Below are 23,206 nucleotides of genomic sequence, written 5' to 3'. Positions count from 1 at the left end.
AATACAATGGAGTATTACGCAGCCATAAAGAAGAAAGAAATCCTACCATTTGCAACAACATGGATGGACCTAGAGAACATTATGTTAAGTGAAATAAGTCAGACAAAGAAAAACAAATACTGTATGATCTCACTTATATGTGGAATCTAAAGAAAAGAATAAGTGAATGAACTAATCAGAAACAGTTTTGGAGACAAAGAGGAAAAACTGAGGGTTGTTAGATGGGAAGGGGCTGGGGATACGGGGGGAGATGAGGGGATTAGAAAGCACAGTCAGTAACCACAAGATGGTCACGGGATCACAAAAGTTAATTTGGGGAATATAATCAATAATGTTGTAAAGATTTTGTAGGGTATCCAATGGACACTTGTCTCATTAGGGAGACCACCTCAGGGAAGATGTAGATGCCTGATCACTGCACTGTACACCTGAAGCTGAACAATAATTAATGCCAACTATAATTTTATATATATGTATATATATGTATGTACATAGTTACAAGAAGCGGAGTACAGCATTAGGAATAGAGACAGTGGAAATGTAATGGCTCGGTGCGATGTCAGAGAAATAGCGGATGGGGTGAGGGGGGTTGACACAGTGCAAGATATAAATGATAAATGTCTAACTATTACATTGTTTTGTGCACCGGACAATAAAAAAAAAAAAATAAAAAAGAATGCTATAACAATAAGCCAGAAAAGAGAAGATAGTGACTGGGCAGGATCGTAACAGTAAACAAGTAGGATTCTCAACATACGTTGAAGGCAGGACTGACAGGATTTGTTCATGAAATGAATGAGAGTGGGTATTACATTATTGGCACATGAATGAATAAATGTTGATCAAATACCAAAAAAAAGAGGTTTGTGTCTAGAATATATACAATGAACTCTTACAATTCAATAATAAGAGTAAAACCAATTGCAAATGGACAAAGGATTTATGTCTCTATAACGAAGTAAATATATGCGCATGTCTCTGAAGAGGACACAAACAAGCACATGAAAAGAAGAGCAGCTTCACTGTCAGCAGCGAAATAAGTCAGAAGCACAGTGTCTATCACTTCACCCAGTGGCCAGAACCGGAAGGTCAGAAAGTCACCAGTGCTGGCGAGAACATGAAGAAACGGGACCCTCGTGAGCTGCTGGTGGGATGCCAATGCTCTGGAAAACAGTCTGGCATTCCTCAAATGATTAAAGAGTCAGGGATGGTCCACAACCCCACCAAGGTATATACCCAAGAAACATGAAAACACATGCCCACCTAGGAAGCTGGACACACGCTCAGCAGCATTATTCCTAGCAGCCAAAGGAGGGGACAGCCTAAATCACCATCAACAAAGCGGGTCACAAAATGGGGTCCCTGACACACTGGAGGAGGACTCGGTCACACAGAGGGATGCAGGCCAGAGTGCAGCTGCCTCCGAAACATGACACAGCAGAACGTATGAGCTACCATCACAGAAGTGACAAGATAAAAAGTAATTGCTTCCATATTCGTATCAAAGTGAAAGAATGAAAATAAATAACTATTCAACTTAACAAGATGAAAAACAATTAATAAACCAAAAAGCAGAAGGAAGGAAATTATGGTAAAAGTAAATACTGACTTAGTGAAGAGAAAGACGATACATTGAAATCAGCTTCTTTAAAATGTTTCAAACAGGCACCTAGTAAACAGATGAACCCAGCTTTAAAATAAACCGATTACCAGTGCGAGTTACCGCTCCGAGCACTATCCGACACGGGTCTCTGCGGCTGTACGCCAAGCGGGGTATAGTCCAGAACAGAACAAACAGCACAGACACTGTACACCTCACTCAACAGGTTTCGCTTTACAAGGAGTATCGCTATTATACTTTTTTTTTTTTTTTAAAGATTTTATTGGGGAAGGGGAACAGGACTTTAATGGGGAACAGTGTGTATTTCCAGGGCTTTTTTCCAAGTCAAGTTGTTGGCCTTTCAGTCTTAGTTGTGGAGGGTGCAGCTCAGCTCCAGGTCCAGTCGCCGTTGTTAGTTGCAGGGGGCGCAGCCCACCATCCCTTGCGGGAGTCGAACCGCAACCTTGTGGTTGAGAGGACACTGGCCCATGTGGGAATCGAACCGGCAGCCTTTGGAGTTAGGAGCATGGAGCTCCAACTGCCTGAGGCACCTGGCCGGCCCCTACTATTATATTTTTGAAACTATTTTATCATTACATTATGGGGAAAAGCAAATAAGCAAATAATTTCTAAAAAGCACTAAAAATATAAAAGAAAAATCAAGGTAAGACCAATGTCAAATGTGGACTGACACATCAATATGAATTTATAATAATTTACAAACACATTTCCGGCTCTGTCTGTTTCAGAGCCTCAGAAACAGTGACACCTCCAGGCAGCAGTGAGCGCACCCAGATCAGACTCACTAACAACACTTCTCACTTGACACATGGGTGACTCCTGACCTACTGCAGGGAGCAAACAAAGTGGACAGCCTGGGGCATCCCGTGCCGGAAGCAAGTAAATGCCATGTGTCAAAGGAACAGGAGCCAGCTTAAAAAGGCTCCCGCTGGCCAAAGCGTGGGCAACTGACCATCAAAACGGAAAACTCACTGTAATTAACTTTGACACTTTAAATCAGTCAAAATCCATGAGAACGAGAAGACAAACCACGGACTGAGAGAAAACATTTGGAAAAGACATATAAAGGACTATTATCCCAAATATATACAGAACTATTAAAAGTCAACAATTAGAAAACGAACAACCTAATTAAAAATGGGCCAAAGACCTGAACAGACACCTCACCAAAGAAGACATACAGATGACAACCACATGAAAAGATGTTCCACATCACATGTCATCAGGGGAACGCAAATTAAAACAATGCGATACTACGACACACCTATCAGAAACCAGAACAGTGACAAGACCAGAGAGGACGTGGGGCCACAGCCTCTCTCAGTCACTGCTGGGGGACGGGGAGAGTGCAAATCGTGCGGCCACTTCAGAAGACAGTATGGAGGTTTCTTACAAAACTACACATATTCTTATCATACAATCCAGCAATCACATTCGTTGGTATTTATCCAAAGACGCTGAAAATGTATGTCCACACAAAAACCTGCACCCGCATGGTTAGAGCAGCTTCATTCATTAAGGCCTAAAATTTGGAAACTAAGATATCCTTCAGTAGGTGATGGATACACAAACTGTGGTCCATCCAGACAGTGGAATAGTATCAGCACTAAAAAGAGAAAGAGGTATCAAACCATGAAAAGACATGAAGGAATCTTAAGTGCATATGAAGCTAGTCTGAAAAGGCTACATATGGTGTAATTCCAACTCTATGACATTCTGGGAAAGGCAACACTATGGAGACATAAAAAGATCAGTAGTTGCCAGGGATTAAGGGGAAGGAAGAATAAACAGAGCATAGAGGCTTTGGGGGAGTGAAACTACTCTGTCTGGCACCAATAGTGGATACATGTCATCATACGCTTGTCAAAACACCAAAAGTGAACCCTAAGGTCAACTATGAACTCTGGGTGACAATGACGTGTCAAGTGTTACAAATGCCCTACTCTGGTGCAAAATGGTGACGGGAGGGAAGGTTGTGGACATGTGGCGGAGGGGGTATATGGGAACTTTCTGTACTTTCTGTTCAGTTTTGCTGTAAACCTAAAACTGCTCTAAAAATAAAGTCGATTTAAAGGAAAAAGAAAAATCCATGAGCCCACTGTTGACAGGAAAAGAACAAGAGAGATATAAGGAGAAAAGAGACAGGACAACAAAAGGAAAATTCCTCTTTACAGAATGATGTCAGGGAATAAATAAGAACATCACTAATGTAATGACTGGCCCACACAAGATCAACAGTGGGTGCTGACAGCTGCTCAGTGGAAGGCTGTCGGGAAGCAACAGAGACACCGGGGACCAGGCCTCTCAAACCCAAGGGGCGGGACACACCGGGGTCCAGGCTCCACAAACCCAAGGGGCAGGGAGATCCATGAGAAGAAACCACACGTGCTCACAGCAGTCAACCTGCAGAACGCCAAAGAGCGCCCCAGAAGTTGGCCAGACCAAAATCAGACTTACCCACAAGGAACAGTTACATCAAAAGGTGACTTCTCACCGTAATAAGATTATTGGGAAAATCATCAAAGCATAGAAAGAGCAATAAAAACAAGTGCATGTGATGTATGTAAACATCTCAATAAAGCTATTTAAATAAAAATTAGAACTGTGGTACATTTATACAATGGAGTATTGCTCGGCTATAAAGAAAAATGAAATCTTACCATTTGCAACAATATAGATGGACCTAGAGAACATTATGCTAAGTGAAATAAGTCAGAAGGAAAAAGACAAATACCATATGATCTCACTTATATATGGAATCTAAAGAACTAAATAAATGAGCAAAGTAATTAGAAATAGTCTCAGAGATATAGAGGAAAACTGATGGTTGCTAGATGGGAGGGGGTGGGGGTGAGGGAGAAGGTTAGGGGATCAAAAAGTACAAATTGGTAACCACAATATTGCCATGGGGATATGAAAGTCAGTTTAGGGAATATAATCAATAATGTTGTCAAAATTTTGTAGGGTGCCAGATGGGCACTTGTCTTATTAGGGAGACCACTTCATGGACGGTGTAGATGCCTGACCATTGCACTGTACACCTGAAGCTGAATAATACCGAATGTCAACGATTATATATATATATATATATATATATATATATATATATATATATATATATATAGACACACACACACACACACACACACATATATATGTATGGTCACGGGATATGGAGTAGAGCATAGGGAATAGAGTCAATGGAATTGTAATAGTATATACAATGTCAGAGGGGCAATAGACTGGGGGAAGGGGTTGTCACTTTGTGAGGGGTGAAATGTCTAACTATTACATTGTTATGTACACCTGAAACTAATTTAAAAAAAACAAAAAAAAAATAGGAAAAGGACGGAGAGAATTAAATAGCAAACCCAAATTTTATACCTAACAAAACTATTTCAAGAATGAGAATGAGGGGGCCGGCCCGGTGGCTCAGGCGGTTGGAGCTCCGTGCTCCTAACTCCGAAGGCTGCCGGTTCGATTCCCACATGGGCCACTGGGCTCTCAACCACAAGGTTGCCAGTTCAACTCCTTGAGTCCCGCAAGGGATGGTGGCCAATGCCCCCTGCAACTAAGATTGAACACGGCACCTTGAGCTGAGCTGCCTCCCGGATGGCTCAGTTGGTTGAAGCGCATCCTCTCAACCACAAGGTTGCCGGTTCGACTCCCACAAGGGATGGTGGGCTGCGCCCCCTGCAACTAACAATGGCAACTGGACCTGGAGCTGAGCTGTGCCCTCCACAACTAAGACTGAAAAGGCAACAACTTGAAGCTGAATGGCACCCTCCACAACTAAGATTGAAAGGACAACTTGACTTGGAAAAAAGGCATGGAAATACACACTGTTCCCCAATAAAGTCCTGTTCTCCGTCCCCAATAAAAAATTTAAAAAAAAAAAAAAAAAAAAAAGAATGAGAATGAAATAAAGATATTTTTAGCTAAATAAAAACTGAGAACATTGACCAACAGACTCTTAAAGCAATTTTTGAAGGGCACACTTTAGGAAGAATGAGTATGATCTAAGAAGAAAAGTCCAGGACACAGACAGAATGATGAATAAATAAGATGATATCCATTCGGATAAATCTAAGCACACTGGTGATAAAAACAGTCCCCAAAACGGCGTGAGCTTACAAACAGAGCTAAAATAGCACACAGTGCATAAAGCCAGAAGGGGCGATGGCTGGAATATGGCCACCAAATGCTAAGGTCTGCTCAGGACGCTGGAAGACAGTGAGTGGCTGCACACTCCAGTGTGGTCACATTTCACAACTAGCGGCTGAAGAAGGGAAATACGTGGCGTGGACGTGTCCCTATAGCCCACAGGGAACAGCAACCCCAGCTTCGAGGGCTGGCTGCCATGACCAGCTGAAACCCATTTCATTGTTCGCTGTTCCGATATATAAATTGTATTTATGAGCTATAGTAGATGTCACAGGAAAGGTCCGGAACACAGCATACTGTTTAAAAACTACAGGCGTTGGCCACTACTTATAACCTAAAAGTGTTGCTGAGGGAAAAATGTGCTCCAGGTCCCCAAGGGCCAGCTAATGAATGACCGTCTGGACGAGAACAGGACACTGCTTTGAGCTGGGAACATATCTCTGTAAGAAACGGAAAGAAAAGCAAAGAAAGGCCTGCAACAGTTTCTCGAAAGAAGCCCTCTAAGTTTCACCTCAGGGTTGCGGTGAAAGCTCAGAGTGGTGGCTTCCACGTGCCTGCAAAAATGATTGCACCTTCAGGCTGTGGTTTCAAGCCTTTCACTGTCAGTCCTGAAACGGTACTGCGCATGGTCTTAACTACTCCAAAGTGCAATTTCAGGGAAAAATTTACAAGACACTAACTTTATTTTTAAATATATAGAATGACTGCTGAAAAAGTACCTGTAGGTCAATCTTAGTTTTATAAAAACACTAACAAGTGTCAAAGTGCATAACACATGTTTTCAGTCATCCACGTGACCAGCTGGTGTCTCTTACCCACTCTCCTTCATGTCCATGTCATCAAACATCTGAATGAGGGCGACAGCAACTTCGTATATGTCCTTCGTGATCACCGGCTCCTCCAGGAGCTGAGGAGAGAGCTAGACCCAGGAAAGAAGCTGGAACACCAGAATAGGGGCACCGGGGGATTCCGGGGTGGGATGGGGCCCCCCCTTCAGTACGTCACTGTGACAGGTACCCCCAATGACAGGACCATGTGCAGTCAGTATTTAGCACTTGCTACGTGTCCGGCACCACTGAAGGCACCTGACACAGGAAACGCAAAGTCCTAGGACCCCCTGACCTTGTCATTGCAGCAAGGATGCGTCAGCGTCCAAATAGCAGAAGTGAACTGTCTGGCAGGAACCGACTTTAAAGACACAGTAAATTGTTCCAAACAGCCATGGAGCCCAGTCAGAGCCCTTCCCCTCTGTCAAGCCCTACCTCCAACAGCCCCAGAGGTCCACCTCGTCACGCGTAGGAAGGAGTCCTTGGAACTCGCCAGCACCAGGCAAAGGCAATACCCCCTCCCCAGTTTCTGCAGTAATAATGTCACCACATCTTGGCACGCTACCCAAGGTGCAGGGGGTCACCAGACTACTTTTAATTGTGTCACAGCCAAGCTGCCCAGTAATCGTAACTTGCCCTTGGGGCGCCCCCCAGAACACTGGGGCTCAGCCACAAGCAAACCCCCCAGTGAGGTGAGAATCACTGCTCTGAGCGGATAGCCTCACAGGACTGGGGTCACCACTGTGTAAGTACCCCCTCCGACGTCTGGGGTGACAGTCATGTCAGGACTTCGTATCACCATAGTGGTTTTTTTTCCCACCAAGAGTAAGAAAGCTCTTTCTCTCTCTACTGATTCCACTCACCAAACACTACGTGTAGATATGACATGTGATTCCATCAAGGACACATTGAAAGAACTCTTCAGGTGATGAGAAGCTAGCCACAAATGTAAACTTTTTTTTTCAATTTTTACTTAGAGTACACTAAGTCAGCTAATATTCAAATCATCCATTGTTCATTTTTATTACAATTCTACTAATGTAAGTATGACAAAACTGCCTTTTATTTAATCAATAATTTCGAAGAAGCATGCCTAATAGATCCATTTGATGTTCCACTCTTACCTTAAGTAATTTTCTACTTTACCCAAACAATAACCAAGGTTTACGAAAACACTGTACATACACACACACACACACAAAAAAACATCACCAGAAAAAAAAGGTACTGTTTTCATCAACTCTAACAGTGGCTCCAGACCCATCTAGAATTGTTTTCCAATAAACAAACCATGGAAAAAGTATGTCAGCAATCCACACGTCATTTCTCCACGTTCTGGGTTCCAAGCCCGGAGAATATGTTTGAGACACACTGCTAAGACCCCACCTGGAGCCGTGCTTTCTCTAAGTGGCCTGCACACAGATGGCAAAGCACACTGGCCCTGGCCTCCTCCCATGTGGGAATCGGCACCCGCTGTCCTGGCAGCACAGCATGGTCAAAGGACAGACAGGCAGACAGGCCACAGAGCAGCACGTCGTGTGGGCTGCTCAGCAAAGAGCCAGCAGGGCCCCGGGATGGGAAGGTGGAGGAAGCCGGTGGCAGTCGGTGCTGTCGGCCAGGGAAGTCCACTCCACAATCTCACTACACTGCACAGCTATATTTTATGTACTTTGCTAAGGGTGGGGTTTTGCAATAAAAATAGTTGAAAATAAAGGACGAAAGGGACTCTTCAGAGGACACTGAAAAGAACAGCCAGAGTGTGTACCAGAAAGACCAGGAGGACATCGTGGGACCCAAGGGTGAGTTTCAGTGAAATCCAAGAGGCCAACAGTGCTGAATAGTACAGAGAGGTCAGGTGAGTTCAGGCTGAGAGCTCTCGATGACGTAACAAGGTCACTGGTCATCCCGGCGAGCAGATCAGTGGAGGCCAGGCAACCACGAAGAGTACGTGGGAGGGTGAAGCAGACCCTGGTGTTCAAAGTTTGGCAAAAGTACAGATAACATGGGACCTCTGGAGGGTACTTTTTAAGATGAAAGAGACCCCGTCCCGTGTAAGTGTGGACAAGAAAAGGAGCTCGTACAGGGAGGAGAAGAGGGCAGACAGTGAACCAGAAGAGGTCCCTAAGGTGAGAAGGGTGAGATGTAAAACAGTAGAAAAGGCTGCTTCTCGTGGTAACATCAGAAAGTGTGTTTAGGCAACACAACTGCTGCTGCAGTAATCCTAATAATAAACTGGGGTTGTAACAAAGGTCCTCTGACTCCAAAAACGACTCCCAGAATCTATTCTACGGAAGGCATTATTTTTGTAAGGCTTAAAATGCATATATAGTTAAGTCTAGAATATTCATTCACTGACAATTTACCAGGCCCCATTAGGTACCAATGACAGGATATTTGGTAAACAATGCTAAAGCCCTGCGTTCTCCAGCCTGCTGATCAGACCCGCCGCCCCCTGCCCCGCCGGCCAGAGGCCCTGGTGCATTGACCACGCGGACTGAGAGAGCAATGCCGAGGCCTGGCCCAGCCCCTGCACAGGTCCACAGGAATCACCTGTCTGTGACTAATACAACGTATGGTGGAAAACTTAAATTTCTTCCAAATAAAATTACCTCCTACCCTCAATTTATAAAATCTATCATTCATAGCTGAACAACATCTGACACTTTCTTGTTGAACACCAAGAAAGGATAAAATGAGCCCACCATTCTCACAGGGACGCAGAGTGAGCATGTCTCACGCTCACCGCTTATAACGATGAGCCCAGGAACCGCGAACTCGCCCTATGGTCTCCAGGCCCGCAGGCCCTCTCTCCACTCCAATTCCAAGCTGAACAATGCAGGTTTGATCACAGGCAGCGCCGCCCACCTACCCTGCGGGAGTGAATGGGCTCCAGGTCATCGAGGTAGAACTCGTCAATGGAATGGGGCTTCCCTTCCACTTGGAAAACGTACGCGGGCTGCATCTGGTTCTGCACAGGAATGGCGAAGTAATCAGCAAACTCTGTACAGTTGATGGTGGCTGACATCAGAACTACCTACGGGGGAGGGAACCACGAGAACAAACACAGTCACGACAACGGCAATAACGGAGGTGAAATACTTTTTAAATCCAGGCTTGTCTTCTGCTTTAATGATCTCTGAGACTAACGGAACACGTTGATTTAATCTCCAGTGCGATAGTTTAAAGAATGCTCGAGATACACACTTTTACTATTTCTCTGCAATGACTTCTCTCAAGGGAGACTTGTCATCAAAAACCGTATTTAAAACAGAGTAAGTGACAAGATGATGTTCCAGAGAAAGGACAGAGGTTCCAGAAAAGCACGGCTCTCAGCCACAATCTGGAGGCGTGCGTTCTTGGACGACGGCTGTGAGCAGCCGACAGGAGCCAGTCCCCATTTGACTGCAGGTTTCAGCTTTGCCAAAGAGCAGGTGTGGGATGACATTCCTCAGAAACACAGCCTAGAGTGCCAGGGTGGCACCCAGAGCACAGCAGCTGTGCCCCCGAGAAGGCGGCAGCCGCCAAGGAGCTGCACTCTGCACGGTCTCCGGAACGCCCGGCAGGGAGCACAGCTGTCTGCTGGCTATGGGCCACCTCACGTACCCTGCCACCAGGATTTCTGTAGCATCAGTCTCAGCAGAAGAGTAAAACGTAGGTGTTGCCGGTACAATTATCGGGTGGACAAAGTATCTGTATTTTCCCAGTGATGTTCGATACAAATGGTAGAACCATACTGTGCAGAACTCACTCTGAGATGACACGCTAAGTGTGGAAAGAAGGCTCTAAGAAGCCACCTGCAGTGCTGGAGTGTCCCGAGGGGACACACTTCATCACAGGAGACAATCAAACGTGAGCCCAATCTGGAGAGTCCTAGGTGCAGAGTCAGCTTCGCACCGGCCACCTCGTCGTGGGCCCTCCCTCCTGAGTGGCCCTCACCTCGCCTCCAGCCTGCCCAACACACCCGCTTGCCCAGGCTGGGCCCAGGCTGCACCAGGTTAACGAGCAGTGACGGCACAGAGTGGGACCTCGACGGCCTGTGTGGGGACAGAAGGGGCCACTTAAATCCTACCTGCCTTGCTCCCACACCTCGGTCTCTGGCAGCAGCTCTCTTTTTTAATAAGTAATAAAAAAGGAATCTTTGAGAGTTTCAAAAAACTTACTACAAAACTATTAGAACTTGATTTCTAATTTCTTGGCCCAACTACATATTTTAGAAATTTAGAAAATATTCTGCTTCATATATTTTTAAATAAACCATGAAAATGCTGAAACTGACAAGCCATTTCCTATTACTTACACAATAGGTACCAAATTTCAGCAGTGTGGTAATTTTAAAAAAATCTACTAAACTCTTAACTCTTTTTACTACTGAAAACTAAAAAAGCCCGTAATCAAGTCATTATCTTAAAGCACAAAAGAAAGGTCTCAAAATGACACTCAAGAAAATCCCTAATTTGTTAAACAATCTTTAATGTCATCTTCAGGTTAAAATTCCAAAAACGAACGTAAGCGCCAAACTCTCTCATCATTTCACAGTCATCTGTGACAATAAGACAACAGACTGCCAGTGTCACGCTCCCTTTACTTAGTCCCAGCAGGTGAGAATGTGCCATTCCCATCTTGGAGGGTGGGGAGAGAAGAAATGTTTCCCTAAACGGATAAACAGACAAAACACTTGAAGACCAAGTAATTTATGGTGTAAAAGCAACCATTTCCATGAACAGTCAGTCCTCTCGCAGTCCCTTTGCATAGTGATAACAACAGCTCAATGATTGCTACCCTTCAGAAAGCTGTTTCCAAAAGACCTCTTGTCGACACAGCCAAGGGGACCTATGTCTAGACTGCGTGATTATTACAAACCCTCCGCAAGTTCACACCTTCCTTTTTTTAAAAAAAAAAAAATATTTTATTGGGGAAGGGGAACAGGACTTTATTGGGGAACACTGTGTACTTCCAAGACTTTATTCCAAGTCAAGTTGTTGTCCTTTCAATCTTAGTTGTGGAGGGTGCAGCTCAGCTCCAGGTCCAGTTGCCGTTGCTAGTTGATGGTAGGCAGAGCCCACCATCCCTTGCGGGAGTCGACAAATTGAACTGGCAACCTTGTGGTTGAGAGCCCACTGGCCCATGTGGGAATCCAACTGGCAGCCTTCGGAGTTAGGCGTATGGAGCTCTAACCACCTGAGCCACCGGGCCGGCCCCCATACCTTCCTTTTTGTGCAGATAAGATGTAAACGATACTGACCATTCCCACGTACTTTCCATTAACTCATACCTTAAGTCTCTAAAACAGTAGTGCCTCTAACTGTTCTCAAACTTCAATGTGCTTTCGTGCTTTTTTCAAAACAGAGATCGCAGATATGTTCCCATGCCTCTAAATTGTGGTGCTTCTTCAACCAAAAGCAGTGCTTTAATTACCCAGCATTTCATTACAGTCAACTATTAGGTTGGTACAAAAGTAATTGCAGTTTAAAAGGTTAAAAACTGCAAAAACCGCAATCATTTTTGCATCAACCTAATGCTATTAGATGGTTTGCTGAGGCTGGAAAAACTCTTAGAATTTAATGCAACATAATAACCAAAAAGTATCGCATACTCCGTTTCTAAGAGAAAGCCCTTTAGCCAACTTGCTAGCAAAATCTGGAGTGCTCCACACCGCAATGAATGTTAAGAGTCACTGTTTCGTTAAAATAAAGAGAAACAAAACTAAATCATAAATCTTACCCCTAAATATTTCTGTTATTCACGAAATCAAATTTACCTTCACAAAACGTGAATTTGTCCTTAAAAGTTTGCGGACTACCAAAAGCAGGAAATCCATTTCTTCAGTTCTCTCGTGGACCTACAAAATAAGACAGCGGATCACCCCCATATGGCACCAAGCAAGGCACATGTCATTGCTGAACGGATGGACAGATGGGTGCGCCTGGGAGCCTGGCGTAAATCAGCTCTCTCCGCTAGAGGCAGCTCCTCGGGGGGCCGGTACCATTCCCAGTACCACTCCTGGCTAAGGGGGAGCAGACATGGACCCACAAACCAGAGAGCCTAAAAGAGGCCATGTGGGTCACTGTCCCCCTCAGTGCTTCCCTTTGGGATCCTCTGGCCTCTGGGTAATGTTTAGCATCTGCAGCCCTTCCAACTCAATGCCAGTAGTGCCCCTGGGTCACTGTGACAAGCGAAATCATTCCAACGGGTCCCAGCACAGGGAACCACTGGACAGACCTCCCCATGCCCCCTTGCCTACCCACACCTCTGCATAGTTACAAGTTACACTGTTACTTGAGCAAATAAGTACAGGGCAGAAGCTGTGCCCGGGCAGCGGTGAGTCCTGCCTAAAAGGACGTATCCCATGACATGCAGGGCTGCAGTTCCCTCGGGTAGGAAGGGCTGGCCCTCCTCTGACAGACCTCCCGGGCAGAGCCAGCCCAGGTCCTACAGCCAGCCCGTCAACAGGCCTGCCTGCCCTGCCCCGGAGCCAGCTCACAGCAAAGGGCTGGGACGTCAGGACCCCTGAGCACACATGGGGCAGTGAGACCCTGTTCTGGGCCACTTCTCGCCCAGCATGGAGAAATTAACTACTGAGTTTGAAAAGAGGCGGTCTCTTCTTGCCAATGCGAAAGGCTGATCGTTTCCTCGGAAACCAGCTCCATCCAGGTCCTACTATCTTCCTCACTTCCCACTAAAGCAGGAGTGTGGGGAAGTAGCACAGGGAAAAGCAAAGACGATTCCGTGGCTGGACAGTGTTTGACGTCGGGTATAATGGCTGGAAATCCTAACAGAACACAAATCTAATTCGCACTCCGTCCTATCACCAGACTCCCGGACACTTCCTCAGCACAAACACCCTGCCTCTGACTTGAGAAAGAAAAATAACGACTCACCAGTGAACGCCCAAAGTGCTGTCTGCTCTGCGCCGAGACCCTCCAAGGACCGCCACACTCTCAGTGCTGACCTGACACATACAGCTGCTCTCCGGGCTCCCAGGGTTGGCCCTGCCTGCCCCTCCTGCCTCTGCGGACCCCTCTGGCCCCTCGATCCCCAGGATCCCCAGTGCTCTCCCTGCCACGGGACTTTCCCCCGCCGCAGCAGATGTCTGCGTCCCCAAGACAGTGGCTGAGAGCAGAAACTATGACTTACCGCTTTATACCCTCAGCGTCTTATGAGGCAGGTACTCGTAAAGTGCTTATGGAATGGAAGATTTACCTGAAGCTACTTTGTTCTTTCTCAAGGCCTGAGACGTTAAAAACATTACCGTTCCATTTCAATAGCCTGGCCATCTTCAACTTTTGCTTTAGATTTGTTTTGAAATTCAATCACCCACACAATCAAAACACTATTGTTCGTAAATCTGAAACTCAGGTACTACACTGACCCACTGAGTCCTTAGTAAGTAAAACAGCTACCAGAGCGCCTGCTCGGGGCAACGCAGGGAGCTGCTGTCACAGCGACCCACCAGTCCCATCAGCCGGTGAGGGCCTGGTGCCTGCGTCACTCGAGCGTGCAGAGTAGGCACCTCCTTAGAGGGGTCAGAAAGGCACTGGACATACGGGAAATAAATGGGGCACCATCAGCTGAGCTCGAGTGTCAATGCCGCGGGTGAACCCCGCAACCACCTCTCTGCAGCCCTTAGATAAAGGCTCGGTAAGTGGTAACCACTGTGATGGCTGTGGCACCACCTGTGGACACACTGCCACCACACCCGCATTTCCTCTAGACCTAACCTAGTATAGACACTGGAAACTACCAAAGTCATAAAGATGAGTTCAGGACCGCTTCACCCAGCATGACAACGATGCTTTTCCACCCCTGCTCCTCCCAACGGCCCACAGTAATTTACACCACGTCACATAACAAGGTTGTATGTGTGTCCACGCAGCTTGACTGCAGGCGCTTCGGTGCTGCGGTGACCACACCGAGAGGGGCAGACGCAGGCTGACCGGGCCTGGGCGTTCCTCTATCAGGCACGCGCTCCAGCCCCTGCTCCCAGCCGCCCACAAGTCCTGTTCCTTTGCTGACTTTCTAATGCCTCCAGAAGTAAGCACAGCTTTTCACGGCCTGGTGACTGCACAGGTTTAACGCAAGTCTGCAGTGAAGGCTTTCCAAAGCTCCCAGAACAGGCGTCTCAACACAACCTCCACCTCAAAAAACTGCTTTAAAATATAAACAAATTCAGGGAAACATGCCATCCTTATCGAGAAAAGTCCAGAAAGCTAAGACCAGCACAAAGACGGGGTTCACGATGCTTTATTAGTTTCTTTAAGAAAGGTGACTAGCTCGATGTCTTCTATTTACTTTAGCAGTTTTTTAAGGATATTACTGCCCTGACTCTACTAGATGGAAAGTATCTGTAAGCACTGGAAATGCCTCATATGATTAAAGCTCCTTGGTGGGGCTACACTCTAAACTGGGCCGCAGACTTCCTGTGCAAGGCCAGGCAGTAAGGGCTTCCAGCTCTGGGAGTGCAGGGTCTCTGTCCCAACTACTCGTCATCTCTGTGGTAATGCAGCAGCCGCCAGACATGTCAAGCAGAACTGCGTTCCAGGAACTTTTTTATTCCCAAGACGGGGCCCAATCGGGCATGAGGGCCGCCCTGGGCCTTGTTTAGAGCTGTCTAAACAAGGGAGCAGCGTCCCACAGGCATTGTGGAACCACAGGCACAGAGTAAGAACAGCACTGGGCACTCAGCAGAGAGTCAGCAGACCTGCGGACCTGCCCAGGACGCGTGCCCTGCAGACCCAGAGTGCATGGCAGACAGACCCCTACCTCGTCCACGAAGATGTGCGTGAACTCCGCCAGGCTCTTGGCACTGACCACCTTCTGCAGCAGCACCCCGGTGGTCACGTACATCAGCCTGGTGTCCTCCGTTGCTATTTTCTCCAGTCCTACCTACACGTGGGGAAGGAAATGAGAATAGAGAACATTTGCAGGTTTCAAGGGCTTGCATGTAACTACCGAGAAAGGCTATGTCCATTTCATCGTGGAGGTAAGGAAGGGAATGAAAAATGACTGTATATCACAGAAAAGACAGGGCCCAAATGAAAAAGAAAGCTAGGTTATTTTTTTTCTTTTTTGGGGGGGGTTGGTTTGTCTAGTCATGCTGCCTATAACGTTTTTACATTAAGACAATTGTGTTTGAAGACATCTACATACAAAATTATAATTACAAGGTTAAAATTATGAAAGCCGTAAGTCTGAGAATTCTCATTTCCTTCCTATTCAACTGGGAAAGAAACTAAAGTTATTTTCAAGAAATTCAGAGTTTCAGTATTTTTTTAAATTATGCCATAGTTCTATTCTATAAGCAACGGGTTTCATTTTAATTTCCAGCAGAAAAGAGTCCCCTTACACAGAACAGAAACGAACCCGGAGGGACGGCTCTTGCTCTCACCTGATAGCCCACCAGACCACCCAGGGCCCAAGCACGCTCTCTGCTGACCCAGCGGGCGAGGCTGCTGGCCCCGATCTTCCGGGGCTGGGTAACCACAATGTTGCAGTAAGCACTGCGCTGGGTGTAATGGTCCAAGACATACTGCGGCAGCTGGGTGCTTTTCCCACTGCCCGTGGCTCCGTGAATAATGACCACAGAATTACTTTCTATCAAAGAAATAACCTAGAATTAAAAAAAAAAAGTCTTTCAAAATTGCCACAAAACTAGCCATGTTATGAAGTATTACCCATGAACAAGCTTTATCTGGAGAAGATTTTCAGGATTGAGTTCCATCTTTAAAAGTTAAATTAGTAGTTAACCACGTAAACATCACAAGAGAGCCAGCGGTCACACATGTGCTACATCCGAGCAGCCTGGCCACCACGGACAGTAGCCGGTACGCGGCAGAGAAGCCAGGCCGACTATAATTCTGGGTCTCAACTTCTCCGTTAATAAAAATGGAAACACCCAATGGAGGCTTCTATAGCTCTTGCTAACTCTAACTTTCTATTGTTTTTAAAGTTTTTAAATAATTCTACTGAGAAATATGAAAACACCGCTGTAACCATACTCAAGTGGTTTTAAAATTCCACTTGAAACCTTCAGACACATTTTTAAATAATGAACTTCCACTGTCCCACTTACAATCCGCACGGAACATTTTTAAAACTGCAATCCAGTTCCGCCCCCAAATTTATTTAGGCTCTTATCTCTTTAGCAACTGCTGCAGTCAGGGAATACAACTTAATTTGAATATTGGCCCCTACAAATTAATATAGTGTATCTATTCTACAAACATGTGCTTCAATCTACAGCAAAATAAAAATTAAATTTGGGATATTTACAGCTTAATCTGTAACTACCTCCTCCACTAGTAGAGCTAATAAGGGTTTCAATGCTTACTTTTAACCATGTTTGCTAACATGTAACTAATTTACAAAGTAGTTGTAAATGCACACAGATGCTGCTATGTCTGGCCCAGCATTATTCACAGAACGACAGCTCATTGACGGATCACCTCGATTGCGAGGCAGAAGTGTACTCACAGGAAACGTGTAAGGAAAACCCAATGGGATGCTGGGCAGGAGGCGGCCGGGGGCACCATCTGCTTTACAAAAAGACTGAGCACCGAGTTTTCAGTAAGCAGCTCCGTGGGGAGGAGCAGCTATTTCCGGGGAAAGACTGGACAAGCAACGCAGCGCTGGGAGACGAGCACCGGGGAGGCTGAACACAATGAGTTCAGCCAAAAGGAAGACCATGGACTTGGGTGTTACCCGAAGCACCCCCCACCGCTGGGCACTGTCCTCTGTGGCCACAGCCTGGCACGTGCCAGGGGTGCTCATGGCACCTCGACACTTCCAGACTATGAACCAACGTGTTAGACCTCGGCATTTATCCAAAAAGCAAATTTACATTACAACAAGAATAATCTTACCTCCTCCTTACATCGATTTATAGGCAAGTCAGGATATGTGTAAGTTTTCTCTGGGGTGCAAGTGATACTGCTTAATTTAGCTGAAGGTAGCCGTGGACCTGGATTCAGACAAAACAAACAAACACAGTGCTAGTTCTTATCTGAAAAAAGACAAGGTAAACAACCCGATGCTGCATCTCATCTAGATGAGGGTACTCACACCCACGAATACAAAACCACACATTGTGCAGGCTCACACTGCGAGCAGGGTAATGAGAAAATTCCCTGTACCCACTGCACAGAATTTATACTCATAAAATAAGCTGCGCATACTCTTATCCCTCCATCACAGCCGTCCATGTTGTAGGCTCAGCACCTGCTAAGACAAAAAACCTATAAAACACAGCACTGAAAAGGTTAGCTAGCTTAAAGAACCAGCATTTATTCGCAATTCCAATAGAACGCACCAATTTACGTGTTGGTGCCCTGCTACTACAATAAATCGGTAGTAGACAAGCAAACACAACTTATGAAGTACAGATATCCTGAAAAGGGACTTCATTCCACTCAAGAGGCGCGATGGGGCGCTCCGACCCGCCTCACCCACTCACCACCCTCCTGTAAGTTCCTCCCGTGAGTCTGGACCTCAGGGCATCACTTGACACTTACGAATGATTAAAATTCATGGGCTATAAACTTTTAGTGGGAAATAATTTTATTTCCAAAACCATTTTTAAGCCTCCCTGTCTCTCCCAAGTTTCAGCCCGAGCTCGATCCCTCCCCGGGTGCTCCCTGTCCCGCCCGGGCACCCACCTTTCCTTTGCGTCTCAGCCCCGCCCCTGTCTGCCCCCTCGCCCCCTCTATGTTTGCCATCGTCCTTCCCACCCGATCCACGTGCATCCAAGCTTTTGTTTTGCTCTCCTTCAGTCTTTCCCTACACATATTTGTAGTTTATTAATTGGCCTAACAACACATGATCAAAATCTGACTACTTTCCTTAGTTAAATCAAGGTGGTAGTACTTGTTCTGAATTTGAAAACAGGAGTCAGATCTGCCACAAGCTCTCAGAACACAAGGGGCTTCGTCATAGATAAGTGTTCTTTCAAGGGCGTCAGAGCCACTGACACGGTGAAGGTTCTCGAGTCCTGCCCTGGGCAGCGTTCTCCCCTGCTCAGCCTCACTACTGATGGCCCAACTGTCTCGGACAAGCATTCTCCTTCCATCACACAGCTCACTTTCCCCCCATTAAAACGCGCAGGCCCCAATGCCTTGTTTCCAGATGCGCTCGGCTGAAGAGCCCACACTACTTTCAAAGCACTGGGTTTGGGCAAAACCCAATGTGTGGACAGTTCCTGACTTACAAGTGGTTCCAACATTTCATTAAATTATTTGGAACTCTGGATGGTGGCTGGCTATCCAGGCCAGCCCACAAATGCAAAAACGGAGATGACAGATACATAAACAGGAAAACGTAAACCTATGCCACTTCCCATTCTTGATGCTCGCAGGTTTATCGACCAACAACAGGCCTTTTTCACATAAAATAGGGAAGGGATGAGAATCCACACAGACAGACAGAAGGCTTCTGAGCCCAGACACTGCTGGGAGATGGAGGGACAGGGTGGGAGTGGGCCGCTCAGAGAGGACGGGGGTGACAGTGACAGACTCTCTTTCAGAAAGACAAAGGCAGCAGCTGCATTTCTGGCCAAGAGACTTCATGCCCTGGCTCAGTGCTGCTGAGCCACGGCTGCTGACAACACAGAGACAGACTTCCATTCCTTGATTACATGCACTGTGAAGGCTGATACTTAAAGACAGAAATTTTAGCAAAAGTCCTCGCTGTACTGTCTAAGCCACAGCCCTTCCTCCATTAACACAAACACAGTGCGACGTTTTTAGGTCACAGGCTGAAGCACACCCACACAAACCACATCCACCGCCTGGGGAGGGCAGGGAACCAGAGGGCGTTCAGGGCCCCTCTGGGCCTGGGCAGCGAAAGGCCAGTGATCAGGGAAAACATCATGGGTCAGTGCCCAAAGAAAAGATAAAGGAAATATAAGGCAAATCAGCAAACTACACGTGGAAAAATTTATCCAAAAGTGACATGAGACATGCCTGAGCCTAAAGCTTGCCGTTCATTTTCCTGGTACCTCTTATCCAGGGTTATTAACATCTGTGTTTTACATGAGCTGGAAAACGCTGGAAACTGTCTCTTCACTGAGACAACCCCTATCATCATCAACCAACTATAAACCCCAACCAAAGAATCCAGCAGTCGGGGTTCCGAACAGGAGGCCATGGAGTTTAACTGGAGAACATATTACCATTCCTTATCTTAATATTTAGATCCTGTACATTATAGAAAATGAGTTTAATTACTGATTTGACTATAAAATTAAACCTTCAAAATAAATATCACTGTTTCACTTTGTCCAAGGACGGGATGGTATTCTGAAAACAAAATTAGACTTAAGTGGAATGTTTCCCTTTTCGGTTCTTATATATTCCACACAGGCCATTCTCTTAAACCAGAAGAAGAGCCCCAAGGGGACGGGCCGACCACGAAGGTCACCATGTTGAGACGGAGGCAGCAATGTGGCATTTAATCACAACCTGAAGTCACTACCCCAGGACAAACGCAGAAGTGTCACATGCAAGTAACAGAGATCTTGAGAGCAGCAGTCCAGTTTGGAACCAGGTTCCACCTGGTAGGAAATGCTATTAAATTTCCATTTTTTATAAAACGATTATAATGTAATCTATAGAAATTCACTGCATGTGCATTCTTGGATTTCCACTTCGAAATAATTTTTTCAACACTTACGTAGATTCTGTAACACCTGCAACACACTAAATCAAAAGCATTGGAATCAAAGTGTTTTCTAACCAGGTGTACACGTTCCCGGCACAGCCTGCACTGCGCGCCTGCGATCAGAGGCATTGTGCGACCTCGTGGTTCTAACGTAAACAGACAGACGCAGAAAGAGCCGTCGCTGGGTGTGCACGTGCGCAGGTCCTTGTCTCGGCTTCGATGCTGCAGACAAGGACCCCCACCTCCCGGCCCCCGCGGCCCCTCCTCTCACATCCACGTGCAACACATGACTAGGGCCTGGCCTGGCCTGGCCAGTCCGGCGCATGAGCGGCCCCCACCCCCACTGCCACCACCGGTGATCACCGCCGAGTCCTGCCTCCTAACTCCTCCTCGGTCCGCTCTGGCCCTCTCCACCCCAGTCCCCCCAATAGGACCAGAGTGGTCTTCGCAAACCACAAATCTATTCACATGGCATTCCCCTCCTCCCCTCACACTCATCCCAAGAAAGGCCTAAAATATTTAAATCTTCAATAGTAGCTTCCCACTGCTCTGAGCATTAAGACAAACTCTTAGCTCTGGCCCACAGCCTGTTCCCGGCCACGCCTCCGTCTCATCCAGCCTCATCCAACACAGCTCTTTGTTTCCTGTGGCCGCTGCAACAAATCAGCGCAAACTCAGTGGCTCAAAACCACATGCGTCCATTCTCTCTAGTTCTGGAGGTCAGGAGTCCAAACTCACTGCCACAGGGCTGAGCTCCAGGCGGTGGCATGGCTTCCTTCTGGAGGCTCTGGGGAAAGAAGCCATCCTGTGCCTTTCCAGCTACTAAGACGCCGCCTGCGTTCCCTGGTCCCTGGCCTCTGTCCCACCAGGCCAACCTATAGCTCTGCGGTCACATCCCCTACGACTGACTCTGCCCCTCCGGCCTTCCTCTCATGAGAACCCTGTGATGACTGGGCCACCTGGACACGCTCTGTAACTTAATCAGAGCTGCAAAGGCCCCTTCCCAGGCAAGACAGCACATCATAGCTTCTGGGGATTAAGACATGGGACTCTTTAGGGGACTATTATTCAGCCTACCACTGCACCCCCAGGCCCATCGACACCCACTCTGGGGTCCCCAGCAGTACTGGCTCTCCTCCAGGACGGCAGCCAGCAGCTTTCTCCCATCACCGCTGCTCTGCACACGTTTTCCCCACCACCCTGACCCCCACACTGTTGAGGTACCTTCTGTTCATCTTTCAGCTCCAGGTTGAACTGCAGTACTGTTGCTTTCCTGATACCCCAGCTCCAGTCAGAAACCCTTGTCTGAGGGCCCCAGAGCTGAGTTTCGGAGCACCTGTCTCCAAAAGCATGTAACTGTGCAACTACAGATTAAACGGTGACCTTGGTAAGGGGAGCAGGTCTTTACATGTCATACTCCTTTGCCTCATTCAGCCCGACACACACCTTGGTAGGTCCTGGGCGTGGCATAAACCCTCCAGGTGTAGCCAAAGCTATGATTTATGGGGCTGCCTAGTGAAGAGCTCCACATATATCAAGACGCAGGAACCGAGGAAGCAAATAGCAATTTCAAACATGAATCCAGGTGGAGCCCTGAGAGCGGACCCTAGGAGTCGCAGGATTTTGTGTGGCCTGGCTACCACCCTGCGGGGCCGACAGGCGCTGTGCACTGGGTCTGCGCACGCCCCAGGGCCAGCGAGAGGATGACAGCTTACAGTCACCTAAAGCCCAACAGGCTTCTCCAAACGGAAATCCTAGATGACGATTTTTCTGCACGACATGAATGGCTGTCTCGTGCTGCTTGCAGATGCCACAGGAGAGGCAGAACCGTCGAGCCTGTGCACTGACATTTAGGAGACGTCAAAGGCTGCCCACAGATACGCAACAACGCAACATATGTTCTTCCATGCACAACTTTGTACTTTCCTTAGCGTGAGCAGAAACCGGGTCAAAGGACATGCGTGTTTGAAACTATCACTTCTGATCATGTGCTGGGTTGTTCAGACAAATACTCCTCCCGAGGGCAACTACAGACTCTGGATGAAACACACAAACATCACCTTACAAGAATTGAAGGGAAGAAAGTGAGGACACCAGGCCGACGTCTACAGCAAGGCAAGAACACAGAGGGGAAAGGCAAAGGCGAATGACAAACAGTGAGAAACTGACCTGAGTCTAGTGACAAAAGAACGGAAAATACAAGGCTAAATGAAAGAGTGGAGCATAGATAATGGCTCCGATTTTCCAGAACTGGTGAAAAATACCAATATTCTATATTGTGAAGAAGCCCAAATAAAGCCCAGGAAGGATAAGGATTATGCATGATTACGTATGGACTGTGTTTCATAATTTTTAAAAGGCTAGGGAAGAAAAGGAACTACCACTCTAACCCCAACTTCTGTCCCCGTCGTAGTACGGGGACACAGGGTAGAGACAGGAGGCAGAAGTCCTCGGATTAATGTGTAACACAGGGGCTCAGCTCCCAGCAGGTGAACGCAGGAGACGGTGAGGCCGAAAAGGAACCACAACAGAGCCATGGATGGGGGTTCCTACCACTGTTCTCCAGGGCGGCCAGTGGAGACACAGGAAGCAGTCTCTGCCTACACAGCAACCAGGGTCTTCCTGCACCACTGCCTCGCTGGCAGCCGGGGAGACACAGGAAGCAGGACCCGCGAGAACTGCACCATCTGATGGCCAACTAGTCACATGCGTGCTTGCATGTGCGGGTTACACAACAAGCCAGCACCCTTCCACGGGAGGCCGAGAGCCTGGAAACTGTTGTCTGGGACTCTATCCCAACAAATTGGTAGGAAGTTCAGCATGGATAACCTTTTATAAAGCAAAAAATCAAAAGCTGATTTCTCTCGTATGACTAGGGCCTGATACTAACAAGATAATTAGCTCAGAGAGAGAAACCGCACACTCATAGAAAGTAGCTTCATCC

The 23,206-nt window shown here is 46.9% G+C and overlaps 1 protein-coding gene across 1 annotated transcript in view; it reads right to left on the bottom strand.

The window, feature by feature from the left end:
- TDRD9 (tudor domain containing 9) overlaps window positions 1–15,491 on the bottom strand; it is a 66,680-nt gene extending 51,189 nt beyond the window's left edge. Inside the window, exons 1-4 of the mRNA XM_081048494.1 lie at window positions 15,373–15,491; window positions 12,371–12,451; window positions 9,482–9,646; window positions 6,601–6,704 (exon numbers count right to left, since the gene is read on the bottom strand). Coding sequence (XP_080904620.1) covers window positions 6,601–6,704; window positions 9,482–9,646; window positions 12,371–12,451; window positions 15,373–15,456 — 434 coding nt within the window. The 5' untranslated portion in view covers window positions 15,457–15,491. The remainder of the gene's footprint in view (window positions 1–6,600; window positions 6,705–9,481; window positions 9,647–12,370; window positions 12,452–15,372) is intronic.
- Window positions 15,492–23,206: the final 7,715 nt, after the last annotated feature.

The sequence above is a fragment of the Rhinolophus hipposideros genome, assembly GCF_964194185.1.
Source record: "Rhinolophus hipposideros genome assembly, chromosome: 5".
Classification (NCBI taxonomy): domain Eukaryota; kingdom Metazoa; phylum Chordata; class Mammalia; order Chiroptera; family Rhinolophidae; genus Rhinolophus; species Rhinolophus hipposideros.
Note: the sequence above shows the minus strand (reverse complement) of the source record. Positions and strands in the feature narration are given on the sequence as shown.